This window comes from Chroicocephalus ridibundus, chromosome 4 (genome assembly GCF_963924245.1).
Source record: "Chroicocephalus ridibundus chromosome 4, bChrRid1.1, whole genome shotgun sequence".
In the NCBI taxonomy this organism is placed as follows: domain Eukaryota; kingdom Metazoa; phylum Chordata; class Aves; order Charadriiformes; family Laridae; genus Chroicocephalus; species Chroicocephalus ridibundus.
This window is the reverse complement of record NC_086287.1, coordinates 27405488-27427262: the sequence shown is the minus strand read 5'-3', so window position 1 is coordinate 27427262 and position 21775 is coordinate 27405488. Positions and strand designations below refer to the sequence as shown.

The 21775-nt window shown below is 41.8% G+C and overlaps 1 protein-coding gene across 28 annotated transcripts in view; it reads left to right on the top strand.

Annotated features, from left to right (window-relative positions):
* The window catches only part of NRXN3 (neurexin 3), a 1025535-nt gene that overhangs the window by 244595 nt on the left and 759165 nt on the right, over positions 1 to 21775 (top strand). For 27 of the 28 annotated variants that reach the window (XR_010071082.1, XR_010071083.1, XR_010071084.1 and 24 more), the window contains one exon: positions 20130 to 20431. Coding sequence is in view for 25 of the 28 variants with exons in the window: in XM_063335033.1 (XP_063191103.1) it covers positions 20130 to 20431 (302 nt within the window). In the remaining 3 variants the exon portion in view is untranslated. Of the gene's footprint in view, positions 1 to 19919; positions 19938 to 20129; positions 20432 to 21775 lie in introns of those variants that run through there. The other variant, XM_063335019.1, reaches the window with a different exon arrangement.

The following is a 21775-nucleotide window of genomic DNA, read 5'->3' as shown; positions in this document are numbered from 1 at the left end:
CATCTGTGCAGCGTGCGTTCCTAATCGCATGATGTGGCAGAGCTCTGGCAGTTGCCCAGTCCCTGCTTGCTGCAGTTAACATCGTAGCTATGTCCAGGATCACATCACTTCATTCCTTCTTGGTGTTGGTGTCCTGGAAAACCTGTGTGATGCAGAACCTGTTCGAGGCCTTGCTTGTGCCTGCAGGGTTTTATTGACCTAGGCATGCAAAGGGGTCACTTGAATACAGATGTCCTTTGTAAACTCTTTTGCTAGTGTGCCTGGGCCCTTATCAAAAGAAATCATACCAGCAAAGTTGTATTTTCTGCAAATATAACGACATCTGCACTCACGGTTTTGTCATTGTTGAAACGGTGATTACAGGAGATGTTGGATGGTTTTTTGTACACCCAACTGATATATCTGTGCCATTAAATCTTAAGGTAGGAGTAGGCCTGAATTCTCTAAGTGATGTATTTATACGCATTGTACCATATGGACCTACAGTAGGATCATTCTTTTCCCTAAGTGGGATGGAGTCAGCAAATCTAGCTAAGCAGATTCTTAGAAAGTGAATTTTGCAAGGACTCCACGCAATACGGTTTTAAGCAGTACAGATCTTACAGACTCCGTTTGTCTAGCATATGGGGGTCCTCTAACCCAACCTTTGATAAAATACATTGATCCTGTCTCACAATTCATCTACATTTTTGGTACTGGGATAATTTCTGATCTAAAATTCCAGGGCTGTGGAGTATATGCCCATTGCTTGGATCTTAGCAGTCTTCCAGAAATGTTTACATCTCTGAATAAAATCTGTACGATGACTCCTAAGTTCTCTGAGCTAGCCAGCCCTTGCTGTGGTTTATGACAAATGAGTGTGGGAGGAATCTTTAATACAATAGCAGGTAAGATGATAAACGCTAGAGGAAAGGCAGTATTGAGAAAGAAGGAAAGATCCTTTGGCTTATGTCCTTGCATGTCATCATATCTCTGCAAAGGAGCTTATTTAACTAAAATATTTCCAGAATGTAAGCATACGACCTACACACCTGATTTTCTTTTATTTATCACTTTGCTGCATGTTCCTCAGAAGTCTTGTTAGAACTCACACATGAAACAGGTGACTTTGAGACAACACAGCTTGATGTGCAGTTGATTGGTGAAATACCAGTCATCCTCACTGCTACTTTGGTTATGTTCCAATAGACTTTGGGAATAGCTCTTGAGCGGCTATGGGTTTCCTAGTCTTTCAGTGGTATTCCCAGCGCCTTTAAAATTGATCCCTGTTTTAAGATATTAAAACAGCGGGGAACTGATTTCCAAGGAGCTTAGTGGATTTTCTGCTTTAGGTTTCAAAGGAAGCAAGCTGGAGTCCAAAAGTCCTTAATTGATGTCATTCCATCCACCTCTGTGAAGCTAGGAGATTTTTAGATATAAATCGTGTTCAGAGCTATCTCTCCGCTATTGAAATGCCAGTGCACTGACCCCCATTTCAACTGCATGCCCTGCCAGCTTCTTGAGCCATGGTGCTCATTAATGAAATAAGCAAACATGGAAGTGTCTGGGATTTTCTTTTTCTTTTCTTTTTCTACCCTTCCCCCCTGCCCCCCGCCCAACAAACCTAGAGTCATTATGTGCCATCGTGAGAGAGGAAACGGCTTGTTAAAAAGAAAAGCCCTGATTTTTTTTTTTTTTTAAATGAAGAATACCATCAGGAGCAGGCTATGATTAATACACATAATTGAAACAAATTGCAGCTACCCGCAGAAAAGCATCTCCCAGCTGTTGACAGAAGGAAATTGCTGACAGCCTTTTCCCATTCAATGAAGAAAGAGAGAGAGAGAGAGAGAGAGAAAGGAACCTTGCCCAGCCCATATAAATACCCAGCCACAGCTTGTGCCTGCATGTTCGAAAGCACTCGCCAGCCGATGTGCATGTATGTCATCGGGCACCTGTCTGTTTACATGCACAGATGTGTCCCATGTGTGGGTGCAAACCCAACTTTTGCACGCATTTGTAACGACTGTATGTCTATGCATGTAGGATCCTTGCATGGCCGCGGTTCCCTGCTTTGCTGAACATACTGCGTGCCCCCCCGCAGCGCGACAGTAATGTCAGTTTAATGAGAAGTGCCCTGGAGGCACTGTGTGCTCCACCAGAGAGGAGGCTCCAGCTGCGTGTGTGCTTGCACACGTGAAGCGCCATATACACATATGGAACAACAGAGACCCTGTCTTCTACAGGCAGCCCTTCATCTGGCGTTATCTTTAGGAGTATGAGGCAGTCTCATTTTTGGCTTTTAAAATGTCGTCCGTCACTACCCTGTTCTTCTGTCCCTTTCACCTTTCCTTTTTAATGCTCCCTATCCATCATTAACAGCCTAAATAGAAAACAGTTAGATCCAGGAGACGAGTCTGAAGCTAGGAGAGTCATTGTCGGTTGAAATGCCGTACAGATGGCTAACGGGTGTACATCAGAACCTTGCCTTGTTCAGAAAGTTGCTCTGGAGAGGAATTTCATATCCATAGTTCATTCTGTAGCTGGCGTCTGCTAAGACAATCAATGAGTGGGTTGCATTGATTGTTTTGTGCTACAAGTTTGTCACGTATGGATCGTTTCTAACTGGCCCATCCAGTGATCTGCTCCTACGCAGCCACATGGCTGTTCCAAAGCAGGCAACCCATTGCACTGAGTGGGCCACAGGAATGCTAGTGAGCACAAGGCGAAGTTAGAGACCTCCAGCAGATTGTTAGTAAGATCTAGCAAATTGGTTGGCAAAATCTGCATTGAGGATGATGCTCTAATATTTACTGAGCATGCTTTCTTGTGGTCATCTGTTGATTTCATAATCTGAGCTTCTGTTGGCCACTTCATAAGGGCATTTTGACTTATTTAGAATCACGCAGGAACAGCAAGTATGAGCTATTTCCCACATATCTGCCTTTAAAGCTGATTGCTACGGTGTGATGCCAGATGGTAAAAGAAAAAACCATAACAGTTCTTCCTATTGTGGTTCTGCCCATTGAAATAAAGCCACAAAGTCTGTAACCACATGCATATTCTAAGTGTTATAAAAATAACCTGCTTGAACTGGTCCCTAATCTGTTATTCCGCCTCCCGTTGTGCGGGTGTTCAGTGTAAACACATCAATGTGAAACAGTAAGCAAACAAACATTCCTTTATCAGAGGTGTATGTCGATCCCAATGGAAGCTTAACAGCTCAGGCAGACAGATGCAGCAATAGGGAAGTAACTGATAAACTCAGATATTACAGGTTATGGATTGTGTTTATAAGTTAGTTAGGGTGAAAGAGGGCTGGAGCGGTTGACATTTGAAGTACAACCTGGGAAACGCTGCGTTCATCTTTAGCACCCAGGGAGCTTGGGAAGAGTCCCAGAACATTTTAGTGAAAAACTGAAATGCTGAAAGAATTTAAAATAACACCAGGTGGATGGTGCTGGAAGGGAGGCAGCTGACTCAGGCTACTGCTGTAATAACAAATCACTCCAAGGCAAGCTAGACTGTGAATTTACCTATTCCAAAGCTATCCCGTGTGTACATTTGTAATTCTAAGGGAAAGCAAGCTAACCGAGCATATTCACACTGAGGTGTGAGCTGGCTTGCATTTACCGAAGGGTAAGGTGATGCATGTGGGCAGCTACCATGAAGTAGCTGGTGTGATGCATTCTACACAGTTGCTTGTTGCACAGAAATGCGAGTGTCCAGCCTCTCAGTCAGGGTCGCTGCTTGATGTGCAAAAGCCAAGGCTCCTATTCCTGTAATTTCTTTCTGCCCCTTTAAACTCCCCTTGCAGCTAAGAAAGATCATCTACCCAACTGCACTTTACTCCTTAGTGGTTATGCAATGTTGATGCAGAGCTATACGCACAAGGTACAGTCTGCTCTAGGAAGAGCTCTGTTTATGTATTGGTTGTAGCAATTTCTCTCCTTTATAGAGGTGAAAAAGCAGGCAGAGGTGGAGGCTCATGTGCCCACAGGGCTGCAACACCTGGAAGGATAAGCAGGACTGGTCACACTGCTCGTGTCCTTCATCACAGCCTGTTCTGAGTGACACTTGCGTGACTATCAGAAATTGTAGTTGGTTGGTGATGACAATTACAGTCTAAGGATCATTTTTGTCTTTTGGGGCCTGGCAGCCTCTGTTCTGCCAAATGAAGCAATTTCAGCACATACTTACAAACCACACTAGTATCACCTGGGACTAAAGGTACTTTATGGAGTTACTACAGTTCTTCTAAGAGATTGAAAATGAGTTCTCAATTCATCCCCATTGGGAAACAATCTTAGGGCCCAACAAGCTTGTTCTACCAGATGCTATGAAATCTTATGGTCAGCGCTAACATTTGTCTGCTGATATCTCTGCAACTTGAGAATTTTTTTTTTAAACTAGCATTCCTTATGGAGGCCATTCAAGGAGACATTGCTGATGAAGGGGGCACCAACTCTGTTCTATGGTTTATGCATCACAGTATGGTCAAGCCAAGCAGATCGCAAAAGTCTGAAATCTAGCTAGTGGGACAAAGAACCAGGAAAGTGATCCTCCAGAAAAGTGTATGCCCAGCAGCAGGAACAACTGTGATCCTCTGTGGGCTGCAGATGGGGGAGCTTAAAGTTGTAACTCATTGGGTAACTGTACAAAAGCTTTCAGTATTGGTATGTACCATTTGCAGTGAGTTCTCTTGCTCCTTTGTCCTCCCCAAGTAGTAAAGCTATGCAGTTTCCTTTTGTTTGTGGCACTGAAGCATAGTTACAAGCAATAAAAATTTGTGTGAAATTGGGAAAAAAATATTTAACAGGGTGTCTTTATTTTTTTGAGTCCAACTGCCTGAGTGTAAGGATGAAAGGGCATATATATGTATATATAGATAGGTCAATTATATTGATATATGTAATTTCCCTCCTCTTAGTTTTCTTAGCTCTGCAGAACCAACACAGTTCTGAGAAAATAAGTTATACCTTGTTCTGACATATGAGTTAACAGAATAGCTTTTAAAATTACAATGTCAAGGCCAAATTCTCCCAACAGAAAATAAGAGATCATGGCATTATGAAGGAAAAAGTAGAACTTGGTCTGCCAAAATTCTGTTGCTAGAGATAGTGTGCAAAAAAGATCTCAGCTTGTCTGTGACTCCATAAAGTAGTGGCAGACCTAGTAGTTACAGGGGAAAAAAACCGCTTATTTTTATTGGAACTGAGCACTTCTGACCAGATAACTGTCAAGAGACAATTAACCTGGAGGCTCTGGAGGTTACTTTGGGAAAGTCCATTTTCAGAATTGTCTAGTATTTTAAAGATAGAGATCCTTTCTACATAGCAGGGGCTTCAGTGATCCTTCACCCTGGCCATGTACAAGGATACGCAAGGGTTTGCCATGTGGATCTCAACCAAAACTGCCATCCCCTCCTTCCTTAAAACCTCTCATCAGCTTTCAGTTCCAAAACAGCAAGACCCCAGTGGTGGTGGGTTAATGGAGTTGTTAAAGTGTGGGGAACAGCTTGAAGAGGGACAATACTTCGGTAAAATGGGGGTTGGAAAACATTTAGAAAATATACAAGTAGAATAAGTGTCTTTGCTATTTAAAACAAAAAAAAAACCCCTCCCAAAACCACAGAAATCAAGACGCTCCAGGGTGAACTCATCTCCAGGAAAATAATGGCAGCACCTTTCTGAATTGAAAGAGAAACACAGGTTTTTCAACAGTAGTTGTAACACGAGGGCCATATCACATTTCCTGCAGGGAGATTTGAAAAGTTTCTTTTTTTACAGCAGCTGGGCTTTGCTTGTAAAAGTAAGCATTACATCAGTTCTGACCTTCTGGCAACAGGCTTACAAAAAATAACATGAACACAGATACCAGCATGATTGCTGTCTTACATCCAGCAGTATACCTTCACTGATTACCATAAAATTACTCCTAATTTTTATCAGGGCCAATGGGTTCAGAGTTTGGCTTGTAGTGCTGGAGAGAAGCACTGATTTGGCTTGATGTTTTTTATTTTTCTTTAGTTGATATCCAGTGTTGATAACTTGTACATGAAAATAGCTGGGCTCATTGTTGGTGCTGTCACATCAAGATATGAAAGTCATTTCATCGATGATAGGAAGTTACTAATTCTGAATGAACTGATAAAATAGCTGTGTTGTATTATTCCAAGTAGCATAGATAACTTCAGAAACTTATGAAAACAGATGAGCTGATAACTATTTTAAGAGATATACAGTATATGCCAAGTATGAGTTTTTATTGCATTGAAATAAATGCATATAATATGTATATCTCAAAACACCACACGGAAATAGCCAAGAAACAATTACAATAATGATATAACTTTTTCAGTTGAATGTAAAAAACATCCACCATAATGAAATATTTATTATCAAAATCTTTTTGGTTTGGTGGGGTTTGAAGAGACCTTGTATACTTCCAGTGATTAGCTGGAATACTTTTGCCGAAGTACCTTTTCTGTTCATCAGCATCTTTACCAGATAGAGGTGCTAAACTGAAGCACTTATTGTGCTGCTGTTGAGCTTCCTCCACTGTCTGACCCCAGACGAATTTTTTAACCCACTCCTGTTTCTCAGTCGTGTCTGGATTGCATGTAAAGTCTTTGAAAGCATGCTTAGTTTTCCACAAGTGCCTAGATGAATGGGATGCTCTCTCCAAAAGGACTTTTGTGGAACTTCTGGCAAACTGTTATTCTGCGAGCCTTCCTCAGTGTGATCTAGCTCCTATTCTGTACGCATAGGGAGTTACTGAAATGGAAGAGCACGTCCCTTTTAGAGCCTCTGTTATTGCAATGCAATAATAGTAAAAACCCAAAACATTTGATAATATTAGGCTGGGCTGTCTTTTGTGCACACAGGGAGACTACTGCACAAAAGATTGACGTCTAATTTTTCAAATTATCGTGTGATTTCTCGGTGCCTAGGATTTGCTCTTGAAATTTGAGATATGTTGGCCTTGATCTTCAAGCATGTTGGTGGCATGCAGCTATTACAGAAAATCATGTTAGTGAACAGAGACTTCAGAAAATGTGAGGTCTGTGGTTTGCCCAAGTCTCGCGCTGAGCTGGCAGCAGAGCTGAGAACATGCAGGTTTTCTCTGAGCCTTTCGTGGGCAGCAAATCCTTTGGACAAGTGACTAGACCACCCGTTTTACGTTAGGTGTTTGTGCCTCCCAAGAGAAGCAGTCTCCATCTTACTCGGAACTGGAATTGCACTCTTTATGGGATGACCCTCCTTGTCATTGTTACAAGAGGCTATTTGATAGGTTTTATTATTATTGAGATTCCTAACTCTGGTGTATGCAGTTTAGTTCTTTTAATGAATGTATTTATTTATAAGCTAGTCCCACAACAGCAGAAGTATAGGATGGCACAGTGATAGTTGTCTTCACCTCCTCTGCTCTGTGTGCTTTTGTTTTCTAGTAAGGAACTTTGCTCCTTCTATCAGGTTTGCATATATTTACACAGAGGTGTATTTATTTGTGCATGGGCTTAATGTCATTATATACCTCAGCAGTGTTCCCTGTCCTCTGTGCTTTCCTTTCTTGTTTTACATGGGCCTTGTTTTTGCACATAGCTTTGCTACAGCCAAGCTGTAAGGAAGATAATAAAGTGTGTGCGTGGCAAAATAAGGTGGAATCAAACCCTTGTATAGCTGCTCTCTGTCATTTTTATGTGCATCACTCTCTCCCTTCTGTCTGTAGCACTCTCTGTAGCGGTCTAGAGTTGTCCCTTTCTTCAGCTTTATGTTTTCAGCATTGTGTTAATTGTTTGTGGTGTATGGGTTTTTCAGCGGCGTGCAGTGGGAAAGGTCAGCTGTCAGAAACAGGCCTGTCCACAACTGATAAGGCATTCGAGAGATTGGATTTGACTCATTAAGCACCTTCCCTGTAGACATGGAGTCTGCTTTGCCGCAGAAAAAAAACACAACTAGGAAGGGGAAAAGCCCAGGATGAAGTTGGAGCATGCGCCAGAAACACTGGCACACCCTCCCTCTCTCGCCCCTGCGTGCAGTGCCGGAGCTCGGAGCGCTTCCACCACGCTTGCATCCTCACGCAGCGTGGGCCTCTGTGCTTACACCCTCAGATGATGTGCATTCACTCTTGTATCTACACCTGGTCGAGACACGTATTCATTTTCTCTATGTATATATGCCTGCATGTAAGTCCTCATGTGTGGATGCCCTGAGGTTACACGGGGGAGACGCATTTCATTCCTGCCCTCACATGTGCACTGTAAGGTGTACGAAGATGTGAATTCTCACACGTTTTACGTGTTTGTATGCACAGCCGGCCCAAGCTGGTTTTGTGTGTTTCTCACTCGCTGTAAATCTCTTCACACTAATGCCTGCTTCCTTTCATGCTGTAACAAAGGGCGCACACATCTCTTTTATATATGTATATATCATGTTTGTTCAGATGCCCTTTATCTGCTTTTCCACAGAAATATGCTGTGTCACTGTACTGTCTATACCTGCGTATACACGTCCACTACCCTGGTAAACACACATGAACTTGCTGCTATATAGACATAGCAGAAGCCTAGCCTCTAGCATACAAATGCACACATTTTTGCCCCTAAATAATTACGGGCCAAAGCTGCTCTGCCAGCTTGTAACAGTCCCTTGCCTGTGGCTTTGTTTTGAGAAGAATCATAGTGCCTCAAATTGGGTTTGGATACTGCTACTTGCATAAATGCTCTTAATGATGTCTCACAACGAGCATAAATGAGGGGCAGCAGTAGTGGTTGGCAGTGTATTTTGATACCGTGGCAGTACTGGGGTTCCACACGTACACACGCTCCAATAACGCTAAAGCTGTGAGGAGGTGACATTACCGCAGCCTCTGTCATACCAGTCTCATGCGCTGCCCTGCCCCGCTCTGCACTTCGCTCCGCTTCACTTCTGCTTTTCACCTTCCTTCCCATCTCCTTTTTCCCATGGGCATGGCTTTCAATACCGCTCGCTGGTATCGAAGAGGATAATTTTCTGGATCGCTACTGTGTTATTACAGTGATTAGCGTCAACTGTTTTTCTACTGGCACTTGACGCTGGCAAGATGCCCAAAGGGCTCCCGGCTCAACAGCAAGCGGGACGCCTGCTGGAGGGCTGTTGCTAACACAAATGTATGTGCGTGTAACACACTTTGTACAGTGCTGCCTCTCTGCTCCTGGCCTTCCAGCCCCTTTCTTTAAGAGCTTCCAGCAGTTTTCTAAAATAGTGCCCTTCAATGGAAGCAGGAATTTCTCCTCCTGCTGGGCTCCTTTGATGTCCTTTTGTTCCAAATGCACTTTTCAACTTTGTTTCTCTCGATGTTGGTGTAAATCTCTTTTGTTCATGCCTGCAGTCAGTCTTGGAAGACTCCTACCATGAGTCCCCACATTTTTTCCTAAGCATGACCAATCCTACCACATATGTAATGAAGACTGTCATAGCTTCCTAACGTTCTTCTCCCTAATGCTGTGGGTCAAGGTTAGAAAGTTTGGGGAAGACCTTGTCTCCCACATGCTAAGGAATAAAAATGCCACCAGTGCATCCTATTTGATGAGCTGCATGTTAGTGCTCTTCAGTCTACATCCAATAGTAAACAGGTATAAATAGGATCAGGATTCGTATTTGGTGTTTGACTTCTGTTTCTAATAGCCTAGAAGAGTAAGGGTAGTGTGAAAGTGGGGATTGCAACAGGGATACAGATTGCTGCTGAAGAATAGTAAATCTTTCTTCGGTGGTGAATATAATTTTGCTTGTTGGCATGCAAGTTGGTTCCGTTTTTTTAAAAAAGCACGGTCTGTATAAAACAATGGCACTTCTGTTCAACAGAGTACATAAGATAAAAAGCTGGTGAATTAAGAGCTTAGCTGTACACTTGCATGTTCTTACCCTGCTGTACTGACATGTGTGTTCTACACAGAAGGGCAGAGTAGCCGGGTAACAAGCCAGCAGCAGAGATACCTCTGTGGGATGGTAAACGTATTAAATCTTGAGTTTTACATTCACGTTGCTGCAATGTCCTCTCTCTGGCCAGTTTGCACTTTGCTGAATGTTCAGTCTGTAAAGAAGCATTTCTGCTGGGTGGTATGTTCAGAGACTGGCATCCTTATGTTTTAGAATGATGAACCAGGAAAATAAGTAAACTAGAAGAAATGCAGAGTGAAATAAAAACATAAGGGAGAGTAAATACAGCAGCAATAGGAATTGTCCTCACCCATGCTCAGCAGTGAGGAATCTAGAGGACTTATGCCTAGCACATCATCATGGTATCCGAGCCTTTGACAAAATTAGTAGCAACACCTTGCTTTTCCTGCACCTTCTGGAGCTGGGAGAGAGTAGCAAAATTCTTCAGAGAAATGAAAAGAAAAAAGTATACTTTGTTCATCCAAAACAAATTGTGAATTTATATGAATATATCAAATTGTTTCAGTCAAATTATTTTTTAAAATCGATTTATTCAGCATCATTCACTTCAAAATAAACACATTTCATGCTTTTAGTTTAAAATGGAGCTCTAGTTTTTTAAGAAGTGTATTTTTAAGGACGTGTAAAACAAAATTATTAAATTCATTTTGGGTTAAGCAAGACATTGTCACAGGATTGGGTTTTTTGTCTCTTTGGCCACTTGATCAGAACATAAATAAACAAGCACAGCACTAACTATGCAGTGCCATAGTCAGACTCATACTTGGAGTTTGTTGTGTCTTCGCCAATGGCAGAGGATGCAACATCGCGCACTGATACCGGTGCAGTTGTTTGTACTTAGCAAACAACGGAAAATAGGTGGAGAGGATGCCCGGGACACTCTGTACACTGCATATACACTGGATTGGCATGTGGCTGCTTCGCACAGATTTGGAACATTTCTTGTTTTGCAGAAAAGCGTTATTAAACTCATAGAGTGTTCTTTTCCCATAGGTCTCAAGGACTTAACCTATATTTTTGTTATCTTTGTAGTACAGATGGAGGCAGCTGAGGTTAATTAAGTGCCTCAGGTTGCACAGTAAATCAGTGGCAAAGTCGAGGATAAAATGCTCAGTTTCTGACTTCTACACCTGTAGTTCGTCATTTAGAACAATTTTGGTGAGCAATTTAAAAAATGATGTTACCAACCATATGCTACAACCTTTTGTAGACATATGTCATCTTATTTATTCATTTTCATTATTGTAGTACTAATACTTATGTCATCAAAGCATTTTAGCTAAAAGATTTTACAAATGCATTTTTCAGGTATTTTGTGTGGTATTGGAGCAAATGATGCTGGTGGGTGATTTCTGTAGTAAATTGTTCGGATTCTTCTTCAGACCCTTCTGTTTCCTGTTTCCCTTCAGGAAAAGACAGAAAAGGTGGTTTAGAGAGTCAGCAGAGAATCTGTGAATCATATTATTGATGAATCTGGGTTTAAATAATCTCTTGTCTGTGCTGACTACGTGGACTAACTGGGAGATTTTCTGTGATATATCTAATTATTATTTTTTTTTCCTCTCAGAAGAGATTTTGTTGAAAGGACAGCAATATACTGTTGAGTGAAGAAGAGCCTTCCAAGGTTGAGAAGCAAAATAGCTTTTTACTTGTGTGAATTTTCATTTGTTTAGGTGGTATGAACTTCAACTGTATATTTAATAGGTGCATGGTCCAGAAATTTAAAGCAGTCCTGCTTCTAACAGACTACTAGCTCTATCGCTGATTGTGGAAGTGATATGTGGAAACTGCTTTATACATTTGCCAAATTCATCAGGAGAGCTAAGTCACTTTGCAGAGCTGGTGCTGGGCCTCTGGTTTGCAGTCCAGAGGGTCGGAGCCTCCTCTGTGCCCCAAAGAGCATCACCCAAGGACGCAGGCAGCAGCAAGCGGAGGTGGAACCTGCGGCTCTGGAGCTCTCATGCAGTATCTTTAGAGAAAGCAGTTCTTCCTCCTGTTTTCATTAAGAGCTTTGGAGCTCAGGGAAATAATAGATTAGTCAGGTTTGACAAAAAGACGGATGTTCGTTGTATTGCCAAGTCTCCTTGATCTCTTTTGGGCTAAAATTTGAGGACCTTTTAACAAGCATTTTCTTTTAGACTCAAAGGGTAGCATGTAAAGCAGCAGCTAACGGAGGAGAAGGCATGATTCATGCTAGGCACTTGGCGTTCTCTGGTGTGACATAATGCTTCCTTTTCTCTTACTGGTGAGATGAAAGACCTGTTTGGGTAAGATCAGAGCTGCTACACTATGTGCAAAATTCAAGTTTGGCACTGAAAGAGCACTGACTGTTGAGTGCATCTCACGGTTGCTTTGGGCTTCTAGGCTAATGTTGCTCTTTGCATCTCTTAAACATGATGAGAGATGTTGTCCTCCATTGATTCTTATCTACACAGTTTCTGATGTTGTTACTGTGATTTTTCTCTGCTTCCAAGTTACAAATTGTGTAAATACAATAAGTGAGAATGAGAGGCCTGAGGAAAGAATAAATGACACTATTTCAGGAAAATCTAACGTTACCCAGAATGGTTTAAAGCTAGTAAGCATTCGGGAAACTACTTTTTTTTTTACTTTGGGACTGTAGCTCAGCGCTTAATCTTCTCCATTATAACTTCTTTCTTTGATTTTTACAGTCATTTTTTTTTCTTCTGAAAACTTATTCCCATAATTTCCTTGAAGTTAGAAGTAATATTCTTTTTATAAGGTTTTATCAATGCGATCAGTTCAGTCATCTCATTATGATATTAAGATGACTTAGATGTTCTTATTTTACAGTAGTGGAGTATAAATGCAGTGTATGATATGACCATCAAAGCTTTCCACATGCCAGCGTGACTGCTGGTGATGCTTAGAAGATGCTTAATGCATAGAAGAATGTTTTGCACGCCATTTCTTCTGAATCTAAATGATTACATAAGCTCTTAAGACTTTTTAAACAAATATTTGCTTTTGACTACTGAGAGCACAAAAGCGTGCATGTGAGGGAGAGAGCATGGGACCTTATGAGAGGGTTTGATTAATGGTGTCACTGATTCAATCAGGTGGTGTGAAGAATGATCAGACTAGAAAAAACACATCTATTTGGATGTATTATTTTTCCTGCCCAAAGGATAGAAAGGAGGAATGCAACAAAAGGGTTTGGACAACTTAATGGAGGATGCAGTAATCTGCTGTTTAGCTATTACTGGAGCCTGTCACCATCTCTTTAAAATAACAGCCTGATTGTTATTAAACTATCCAGCTTTGTTTTAACAGCGTGAATCTGGGTGAGCTGCTTTGACTGCTTCTGAGGGTTTTCATTAGACTTTTAGCATTCAGTCACTGGACAACTCTTTTGGAGGGTGAGGGAGATAATTCACCTTTTTTGTCCTTCAGAGGTGTCGGCTGACTTACTTTCTGTGGCATTTGATGTACAGTTTCTCCTCCCCTAGCCTCTGAGGGAACACTAGATACACGTGAAAGTGAGTTGGAACATAAATCGTTCGTTGTTCTGTAATGTTATTGAGGTTCATTTTGTTTTATTATAGGTGACCCCCAGGACAACCCTTCTGTCCAGAACTGAATTACCTCTTAGTAGAGTTCATGGGGCTTGGCCCATACTGGGGTTCTTCCCCATCCTTTGGGAAGTGATGCCTTGATCTCTCACAGCTCATCATCCAGAAGAGCTTCTAAATCAATTTTCCCCTTAGTTCACATAGTTCATGTGTAGAATTTATTCTTTCTAGAATTCATTACGAGTTGGGTCAAAAGATTTCCTACAGCTCAGTTAGAATTTAAAAACTTTAGGTCTATTGTTTATGGTTTAAGCCTCAGTACAGAAAGGAGGCAAAGATATACACACTGGCCTGAAGACATTTAGTTATGTCCATACACAGCTATACAGTGACAAAGTAAGAATACCTATTCATTTCAGCAGAACAGGAAGACTGCCACAAAATTTCTTTCCCAAAACACCAAGTTCAATTGTGCTTGGCTAGGATCATGACATTAGCCAGTCATCCCATCAGAAATAAATTAGATAGTTTCCTTGTCATGCTGCTGAAAGCATAGCTGATGCCCAAGTGCAGTAAGTTCATGGCTGCTGAGTACCATGGCTCTGCTGTTAATTCTCTCTGATTCCAGTAGCATGTCCTCAGGTGAAGAAGGCCCATCATTCAACAGCAGGACTAATGCCAACAGTGGGAACTTCTGCCTTTTTTTTACCTCCTTGCACTTAGGCCTTCTGCATAGCTCTATAACACTGTGCTATATCCGTATTGCGCTAACTTGAATTATCTATCCACAATACCTTTTGAGTACATTGATAGTTTTCCTTCTGTGTTCTGGATTCATGGTGAGGTTGGGTGGGGGGGGGGTTTGTTGTTTTTTCCTCCTGCCATGGTGGATGATTGTCCTCCAATTTAATAATAGTTCTAAGGTCAGAGGCCAACTTTGGAAGCAGTTTTTTTTCTTAAGACAAGTTCCGTACCTGTAGGATTTTCTGAAGTTACAGAGAGCTGTTAAACAGTAGGTAGAAAAGGCTTCTATAAATACAGTTTTCCGTGTTGACCTCTGTTTGACAAAAGGTCAAGGGAGTACCTGGCTGTTCTACTGCCTCCATCATTAATGCACGCTGCTTTGGCAGAGAAGCCTGACGCCTGACAGTGTTAGACCGTTCCTAGATTATCAGACAGCACCAGCTCTTCTGTGCAAAGCGCAGCAAACCACTCGGATAAGGTAAATCCCACCGAACACTGGAGTGGTTATTAATTCTGAAGCAGTGCAGGGAGTTTGCTTTTCTCGCTAACAGAAGACATGCTCCAATGTTGGCTGTAAACCAAACCCCAGTGAGATAGGGATTGCCTCAGAGTACACATGTAATGCAGTGGATTTTGACAGAAGGTGAGAGGGTGAGCAGCTGACTTTCATTTTTAAGAGAACTACTTGAAGTTTCTTTCAGGAGACTTCAGGAAAGTCACTGTCCATTTTGTATTTTTCTAAATATTTCCTAAATGTGTCTGAGGCCAGAAATCCTATTACATGAGATGCTGCTTTTTTTGAGTATTAAACCTTATGCCTTTGGGCAGAATCCCCTTCTAGGATTTGCTGGTTTTAGCTTCACAGTCATGAAGTATTTATTTTCAGGCGTTATCCAAAACTTTGGAGGCTCCTCTGCACCACAGTCTTCGCTGTGGTGACTTCCTGGCAGGACTGGAGAAAAATAGGAAGTTGGTTTCCCTCCACAAATGTATGGGGACCTGTGGAATGAGCCCAGGATGGGGAGCTAGGAGCTCCTGAACTGAAATGCCTTCTCTACTACTGATTTTCTTGGTGGCCATGAGTAAGTCCATTAAAATGTCTGTGCATTGTTCTTCTCATACATAAATCAAAATTTCTCTACTTGCAAGGTTTCTCTACTTCCTGGTGATGCTGTGAATTCTGAATATTTGAGTCCTCCTTTGTAGAAAGAGCTTTGACAGGAACACATAGCAACAGCTTTGCACATAAAAACTGAAGTTAAAATTACCATCTGGCTCTCCTGAGAAGGCAGTATAGCCATACACACTGTGGAAAGATCCCCAGTCTTTACCTCTCCTGGGAACCTGAGACTCAGCGAGCTCTGGGGTTTCTGCAGTGATGAGAAGAGCCAGGAGCTTTGCTTAGGTAGTTTTTGGCCCTGCTTTTGTTTCGGTTCTTGCTCTTCACTTGCAGTATGTATTGACAGCTGATTTGGGGTTTTGAACAGGTATCGATCTGAGACTTGCAAAATTGGCTTTGCAGTGGGGTGGTGATGGTAACTGCTTAATGTGCTAGCTGTGCCTGTTAGCAATTAGTCAGAAAAGGATAACTTTTTCCCACTTATTAAAGTGATGGGTGACTCCCTTCGTTCCAGGAAAAGGTCTGCGATGATCAGTTTGAGGATCCTGTGTTTTGCTTCTACTCATGATTTCTATGAGGCTTTGAATATGTCAAGAGTTTAAGTCTGAATGTGGAGTTTTGTACAGATCTTGGATCTCTGCAAATCCTAGCTCTTGCAGAGAATTTACTTATGTTGAGTGTGTTAGAAAATAAATAATGGGTTTAGATTAATATTAATGAGACTTAATTGCTTACATGTGCTAACCTGCTTTCAGATGCTGATTTTTGTAAATCTGTCAAGTATTAAATGAGTTAAAAATTAAATCTTGCAAATCATGTATAAATCAAGAGTTTGCAAATATCTTCTAAATGCTGTTTTGGGTAAATGTTATTTTATGCAGTTGCATTTTCACACTTGAACAGCTAGATCATCAATTCAAGTTAATATCACTTACTATGTACAGGGTTTCACATCCCACTAAAACCAGGGTTTGATCTGTTGCTCCATGTAACATAAACCAGCGATTCCTGTTGACTTTGAGTTGGGCCTTAAGTTTATCTTTTCTGGGTTAGCTGTGTTGCGATACAGAGGCTCCTTGGCACACTACCACTGTTTAAAGACTATAGAAGCCATAAATACCACAGTGCCATTTGTGGAGCCTTCAGAAATGTACAGCACAAGGGTCACGAGCTAAGAAATAACAAGTGCTTCACCATTATCTGGTCTTCCAGCTGTCACAAGACTGTGCCTGAAAGCATATGAGACCTGCAGCCTACTCGGGGCTTTTTCTCTTCATACGTTGTGGAAAGAACCTGTATCCCTTTTTTCCTCTCCATGCTTTCTGGTAATTCTCGTGTGCCTTGTGGTCATAGCTATCACAGATGACAGAGTGTCCGAACAGGCAGGACAGCATGGAAAGGCTGTGCTTGGTAAAAACCTTTTCATGTGGCCTGACATGGGCTACTGTGTTGTAGCTCCGAGGAACACACAGTCAAGCTCTTTGGCGATCAGAGCCTAATCTGTGCACTAAAGCCTTTCATGAGATTGGCAAACCTGTCATCCCCATGGCCACTGGTAAACTATTTAGGGATTAGTGGTCTGGAGAATACAATTCTAGAGAGTATGTTGACCTTGGGAGTTGTGCTTATGAAATATGGGGTGGACAAGCATGAATTTGGATTGGCCAGTGATCCCCAGAGAGATTTTTAGTGTGTGGGTGATCTGCAAACTTGAATGTCCATCCAGAGCAGTCACAGGAGGAAATAAAAAAACCAAACCCTAACAACATATGAAACAGACAGAGGTAGCAGTCTCCCAAGAACAGGAAGGATACAAAGATGGATCAGGTCCAGAATCCCATATGTGACAAGGGTCAGCAGCAGGTGACTGGAAGAAAAAGGGAGATGACGTAGTTGCACGCAGGGGTGGGTTGATAGCACCTTGTAATAAAACCAGTGGTACAAGTAAGAGTAATATCTCTCTGAATTTTCTCTGCTCCAGTTTGATGAGTCTGCAGTGGTTGCCTTAAATTACCATTTAGATTTCTAATCTACTCTTTGCCTTCTCCTTTGTACTGAGTAGACCAGTGAGATTTCATCTAAGTGGTTGAGAAAGTGTAAATGAGCCCTATTAATATGTCTTGTATTGAGTGAACAATCAACCCCCCGTGCCCCCCTTCCCAAAGACGTCAAATGTGTATTCAGTGCTTCGCACATCTACGGCTGTGGGAAAAAGACTCAGTCATAATGATCGTGTTTGACTCCTGCCCTCAGACACTGGCTATTTGATGGGAATTACCTGCAGGTACATAGAGCATGTGTCCGACTTGATTGTAACATGTTCCTTTCCGATGGATCAGGAGTGACTAGGCAGGGGAATTATCATCGAGGAGAGGGTTGTTAAGCGTGTGGCTCTGACTTCTAGAACTGCAATCAATATCAGCCCTCTGTGCTTAGGCTGGTTGAACACTGACACAAGCATATGCACTCCTTGGTGGTGGTTAAATCTATTCGGAATAGAATCACAGAACCACATAATTTGGATGGGACCTCCAGCGGCCGCATAGTCTAACCGCTAGCTCAGAGCAGGTCCAGTTAGAGCAGGCAGCTCAGGACTGTGCATAATAAAGTTTTTATTATTTCAAAGGATAGAGATTTCACAGGTTTCTCTCTGGGCCTTTCCTAGCATTTGATCATCCTCAAGATGAAACATCTTTTTTTGTATAGAATAAGAATTTCTTGTATTCCAGCTGCGTCTGTTCCCTGTCATCCTTCTCCTGCAGACCTCGAGAAGAACTTGGCCCTCTATGCTCTCTCGTTGTCATTGCAGAGAGCAGTAAGATTTCCCTTCAGTTGTGTCTCCTTGAGGCAGAACACCCAGCTCTAAGCCTCTCCGTACATATCCCCTACTCCAGCACCCTGAGTGTTGTGGTAGCTCTTTGCTGGACTCACTCCAGAATGCTGAAGCCGTTATTTTATCGGGGAGCTCAATACTGGACGGAGTACTCTTGATGTGATCTCACCAAGTGTCCCTTAGGGGAAGAATCACTTCCCTCAGCCTGCTGGCTCCATTCTTGCTAATACAGCCCAGGAGGTGGCTGGCCTTTGTTGAAAGGGCAGGCACCGCTGACTTGTGCTCAACTTGTCTGCTGGGACCCTCAGATCTTCTTCCATAAAGCTGCTTTTGAGCTAGTTAGCTCCCAACTTGTACTGTTGCATGGAGTACCTTCTCTTGGTGTTTGCTCACAGGGGTGTACAGACACGTGGTTCGCATACATAAGTACAAACCCACGTTACTGCTGCCTTCAAAGTGCCCAGATTTTTTAATGAGTTCATTCTGTGACACCCTTGATCAAGGCTGCAAAAGTCTCTGCTTAAAGCAGACCTATCACTTGAGGATGATATATGTTCATGTTGCAACACTGTGCTGTTTTGTCACCACTTTTTCACGCTGTGAGGGCACAGATTTTACCATGTAGTTATTTTTCAAGAACGGCTATGACAAGTATTTTCCTCTCAGTCTTATACTAATAAATTCTGGCTAATCTGTATTAGGATTACTAAATGAGACAAAATGAAGCAGAAAAATGCTATTAATGTCAATGGCAATAGCACCAGCACTTGTCTTATGCAGTGGATTGTAAGCAATGATAGCTTGACTGCTTGTACCATCTAGTTATTCATGCTCAGGCTTGCTTTCGCAGCTGGGAATCAGAAAGGTGCTGTAATACGGAGTGGGGGGATCTGTGTAGACTCCATTGTAACTACCCGTTTAACCCCAGATGGCACTGGTAGGAATGGGCTACAGACAGCCCCCCGGCAAGCTTTACCATTACTGTCCTGTATTTCTTCCACTGGGCAAAACCAGGTGCCCAGCTGGCTTGATTCACGTGAGCGCAATAGGGCAGCAGAGCAGTCTCTGAGTGACTGTGCAAGCCCAGGTACCGGGAAACAGACTTTCAGCTCACATGAAGGATTTCTGTGGTATTCAAATGCCGCCTTCTGTTGCTGAGAAATCAGTTCAGTAGTTTTCCTAACTCTGTACATAAGAGATTTTTTTTCTTAATGAGGAAATACCTTACGTCACATACTAGGAATTATTCCCCCATGTTCATTTTTGCTGTATGAAAAAGATATGCTTTTCTAGTACAGATTTTCTGGATAAGTCTATCAAATAGGCAAAATTGAGATGTGTTTACATCATTACTTATGGCTCTGGACAAAATGTTTTATGGGGACTCCCCTCGTGCTCTCAGAAAAGGAAACTAAAGGATACTTCATGTGGCTCTCTTATCTGCTCAGTCTCTTGTTCAGTTGAAAGAAAGAGACAGCTCTGTCAGGATTATAATTCTGATGCCTGTCTTAGATTGCCTGGCAGATGGGTTGAGATAAGTTCAGACGACATTAGCGATGAACCTAAATACTAATCTTCAGGAAACGTTGGTTTCTTTTAGAACAACACGTACGTGATGGTCGTGTTGTGAATAGTAGCATTTTCTATTCTTCTCACAAAAAGTATGTGAAATGTCTTATAGCAGTGTCTTTAAATGTACTTCTCCTAGACTCCACTGCACACTTTTGAATGGTCCCTATGGTGACAGTGCCGCAGTGAAACTGAAAACACAGGGCTGAAATTTTTTGGTACCGAGGACCCTGCTGTTAATTCTCTTGATAGCCATGTTATAAGAGGAGCTGTACAGTCATTAGCATGCCATGAGATATAGCTGTATAGAGTGTTAACAGTGCCGTGGGATCGCTTAGAAATTTCATGACAACCATAAATCTCTTCTTGCCTGACTGCTGAATAGTTCTTTTGTTTCCCTTTTTTTCCAGCGCGAGATGAGAACATGGCCACTTTCCGTGGTTCCGAATACCTTTGCTATGACCTGTCGCAAAACCCCATCCAAAGCAGCAGTGATGAGATCACTCTCTCTTTCAAGACGTGGCAACGCAACGGGCTCATTCTGCACACTGGCAAGTCAGCTGATTATGTCAACCTGGCCCTGAAAGATGGTGCGGTCTCATTGGTCATTAACCTGGGGTCTGGGGCCTTCGAGGCCATTGTGGAGCCGGTCAATGGCAAGTTCAATGACAACGCGTGGCACGACGTTAAGGTGACACGCAACCTGCGGCAGGTAATGGTGAAGGGGAGAAAATGCTGGGGAAAAATTTTGTTCTGTTTTATTGGGACCAGCAGATGGGAGAGAGTAATGGAGAAATGGGGATGCTCGGTGGAATCGCTAGAGTTTCTCCGCCTTTTCTGGATCTTGGTATCTAAAGGAAAATGAAAAAACATTAGTTTGTGGGAATTTATCCCTGTTGCGATATCTTCATTTCCACTTTATTAATTTTCTGGTTTTTTCCAGTTTGATTTTAATAATAAAAACTTGTGACATGGCTTTACTTTCATCTCCCTTTTCCTTTTCTCTTTTTCTGTTCTCCCTTTTTTATTTTATTATTTCTTTAATTATGATTCAATCTTATCAGTAATATTCTTGTTGCATTTAATTACTGTGGGAACAGAGTCTTTTTCCAACAGCCAATGCTCTCCACCTCTCTTCTTTTTCTTTCAGTTTTGTTAATTGGTTTAACCATTGCCATGATGTCATAATTCTAATTCTGGAAGTCTTTTGTTTTTCCTTTCCTTTTTCTTTTCTTTTGTGTGTGCATGTGAGTGCAGGTGTGCAGGCTGGTGGGTACGTGTGTAATCATTTTAACTTTATAGCTTGGGAATTAATTGGCCGGAGTCTTTCTGAGTCTTCTTGATTCTCTGTTCTTCTTCTTTTTGATTTTTCCCCTTTCTTTCTATAATGAGACTCTACTTTATTTCTTGTGTCTCTGCCTATGAGTTTTCTGTTGGCTGTGAGGACTGGAAAAGTGGAAGGATCAAAAAAGCCAAGCAAACCCAGATCCAATCCAGCACCCTACAATTCCACTTTAGAAAAGTTTTTCTGTTTTTACCACTGTAACTTTGCACACCTGCATGCTGCTTTTCTAAGTAGACAACTCTATCAGGTGACATATTGGGTAGTAGGCTAGTGTTAAAATCTTGAAGCCTTCCTCATGAAATATAATTTCAGACATAAATAGATGAGATAAAATTAAATAACCTTGCTCTGAAAGCTGGTGAATATATCAAGTCACTAAGGCCCATCCACTGCATGATGAATGAGGTTTATACTGTGAATAGGAGCTCTTTGGTGTCTTGCTGATTGGTAGAGGCAGCAGAAATAGCTTCTAAACTAAGATTTGAAAATCAATTTGTGAAAACAATATTTGTTTATTTCCTCATTAATGTGAATATTAACACAGCTCTTGGTAGTTTTATTTAGGTTTATATAACATCATTGGCTGAGAAAACAGCTTTTGTGGTAACGTTTTTACGGTAGCTAACATAAAATGTATCTGTAATTATAGGATAATCAGTGCCAGGGATCAGAAACAGTCTCTGCTAGTAGATGTCAGTAGATAATTTAGCT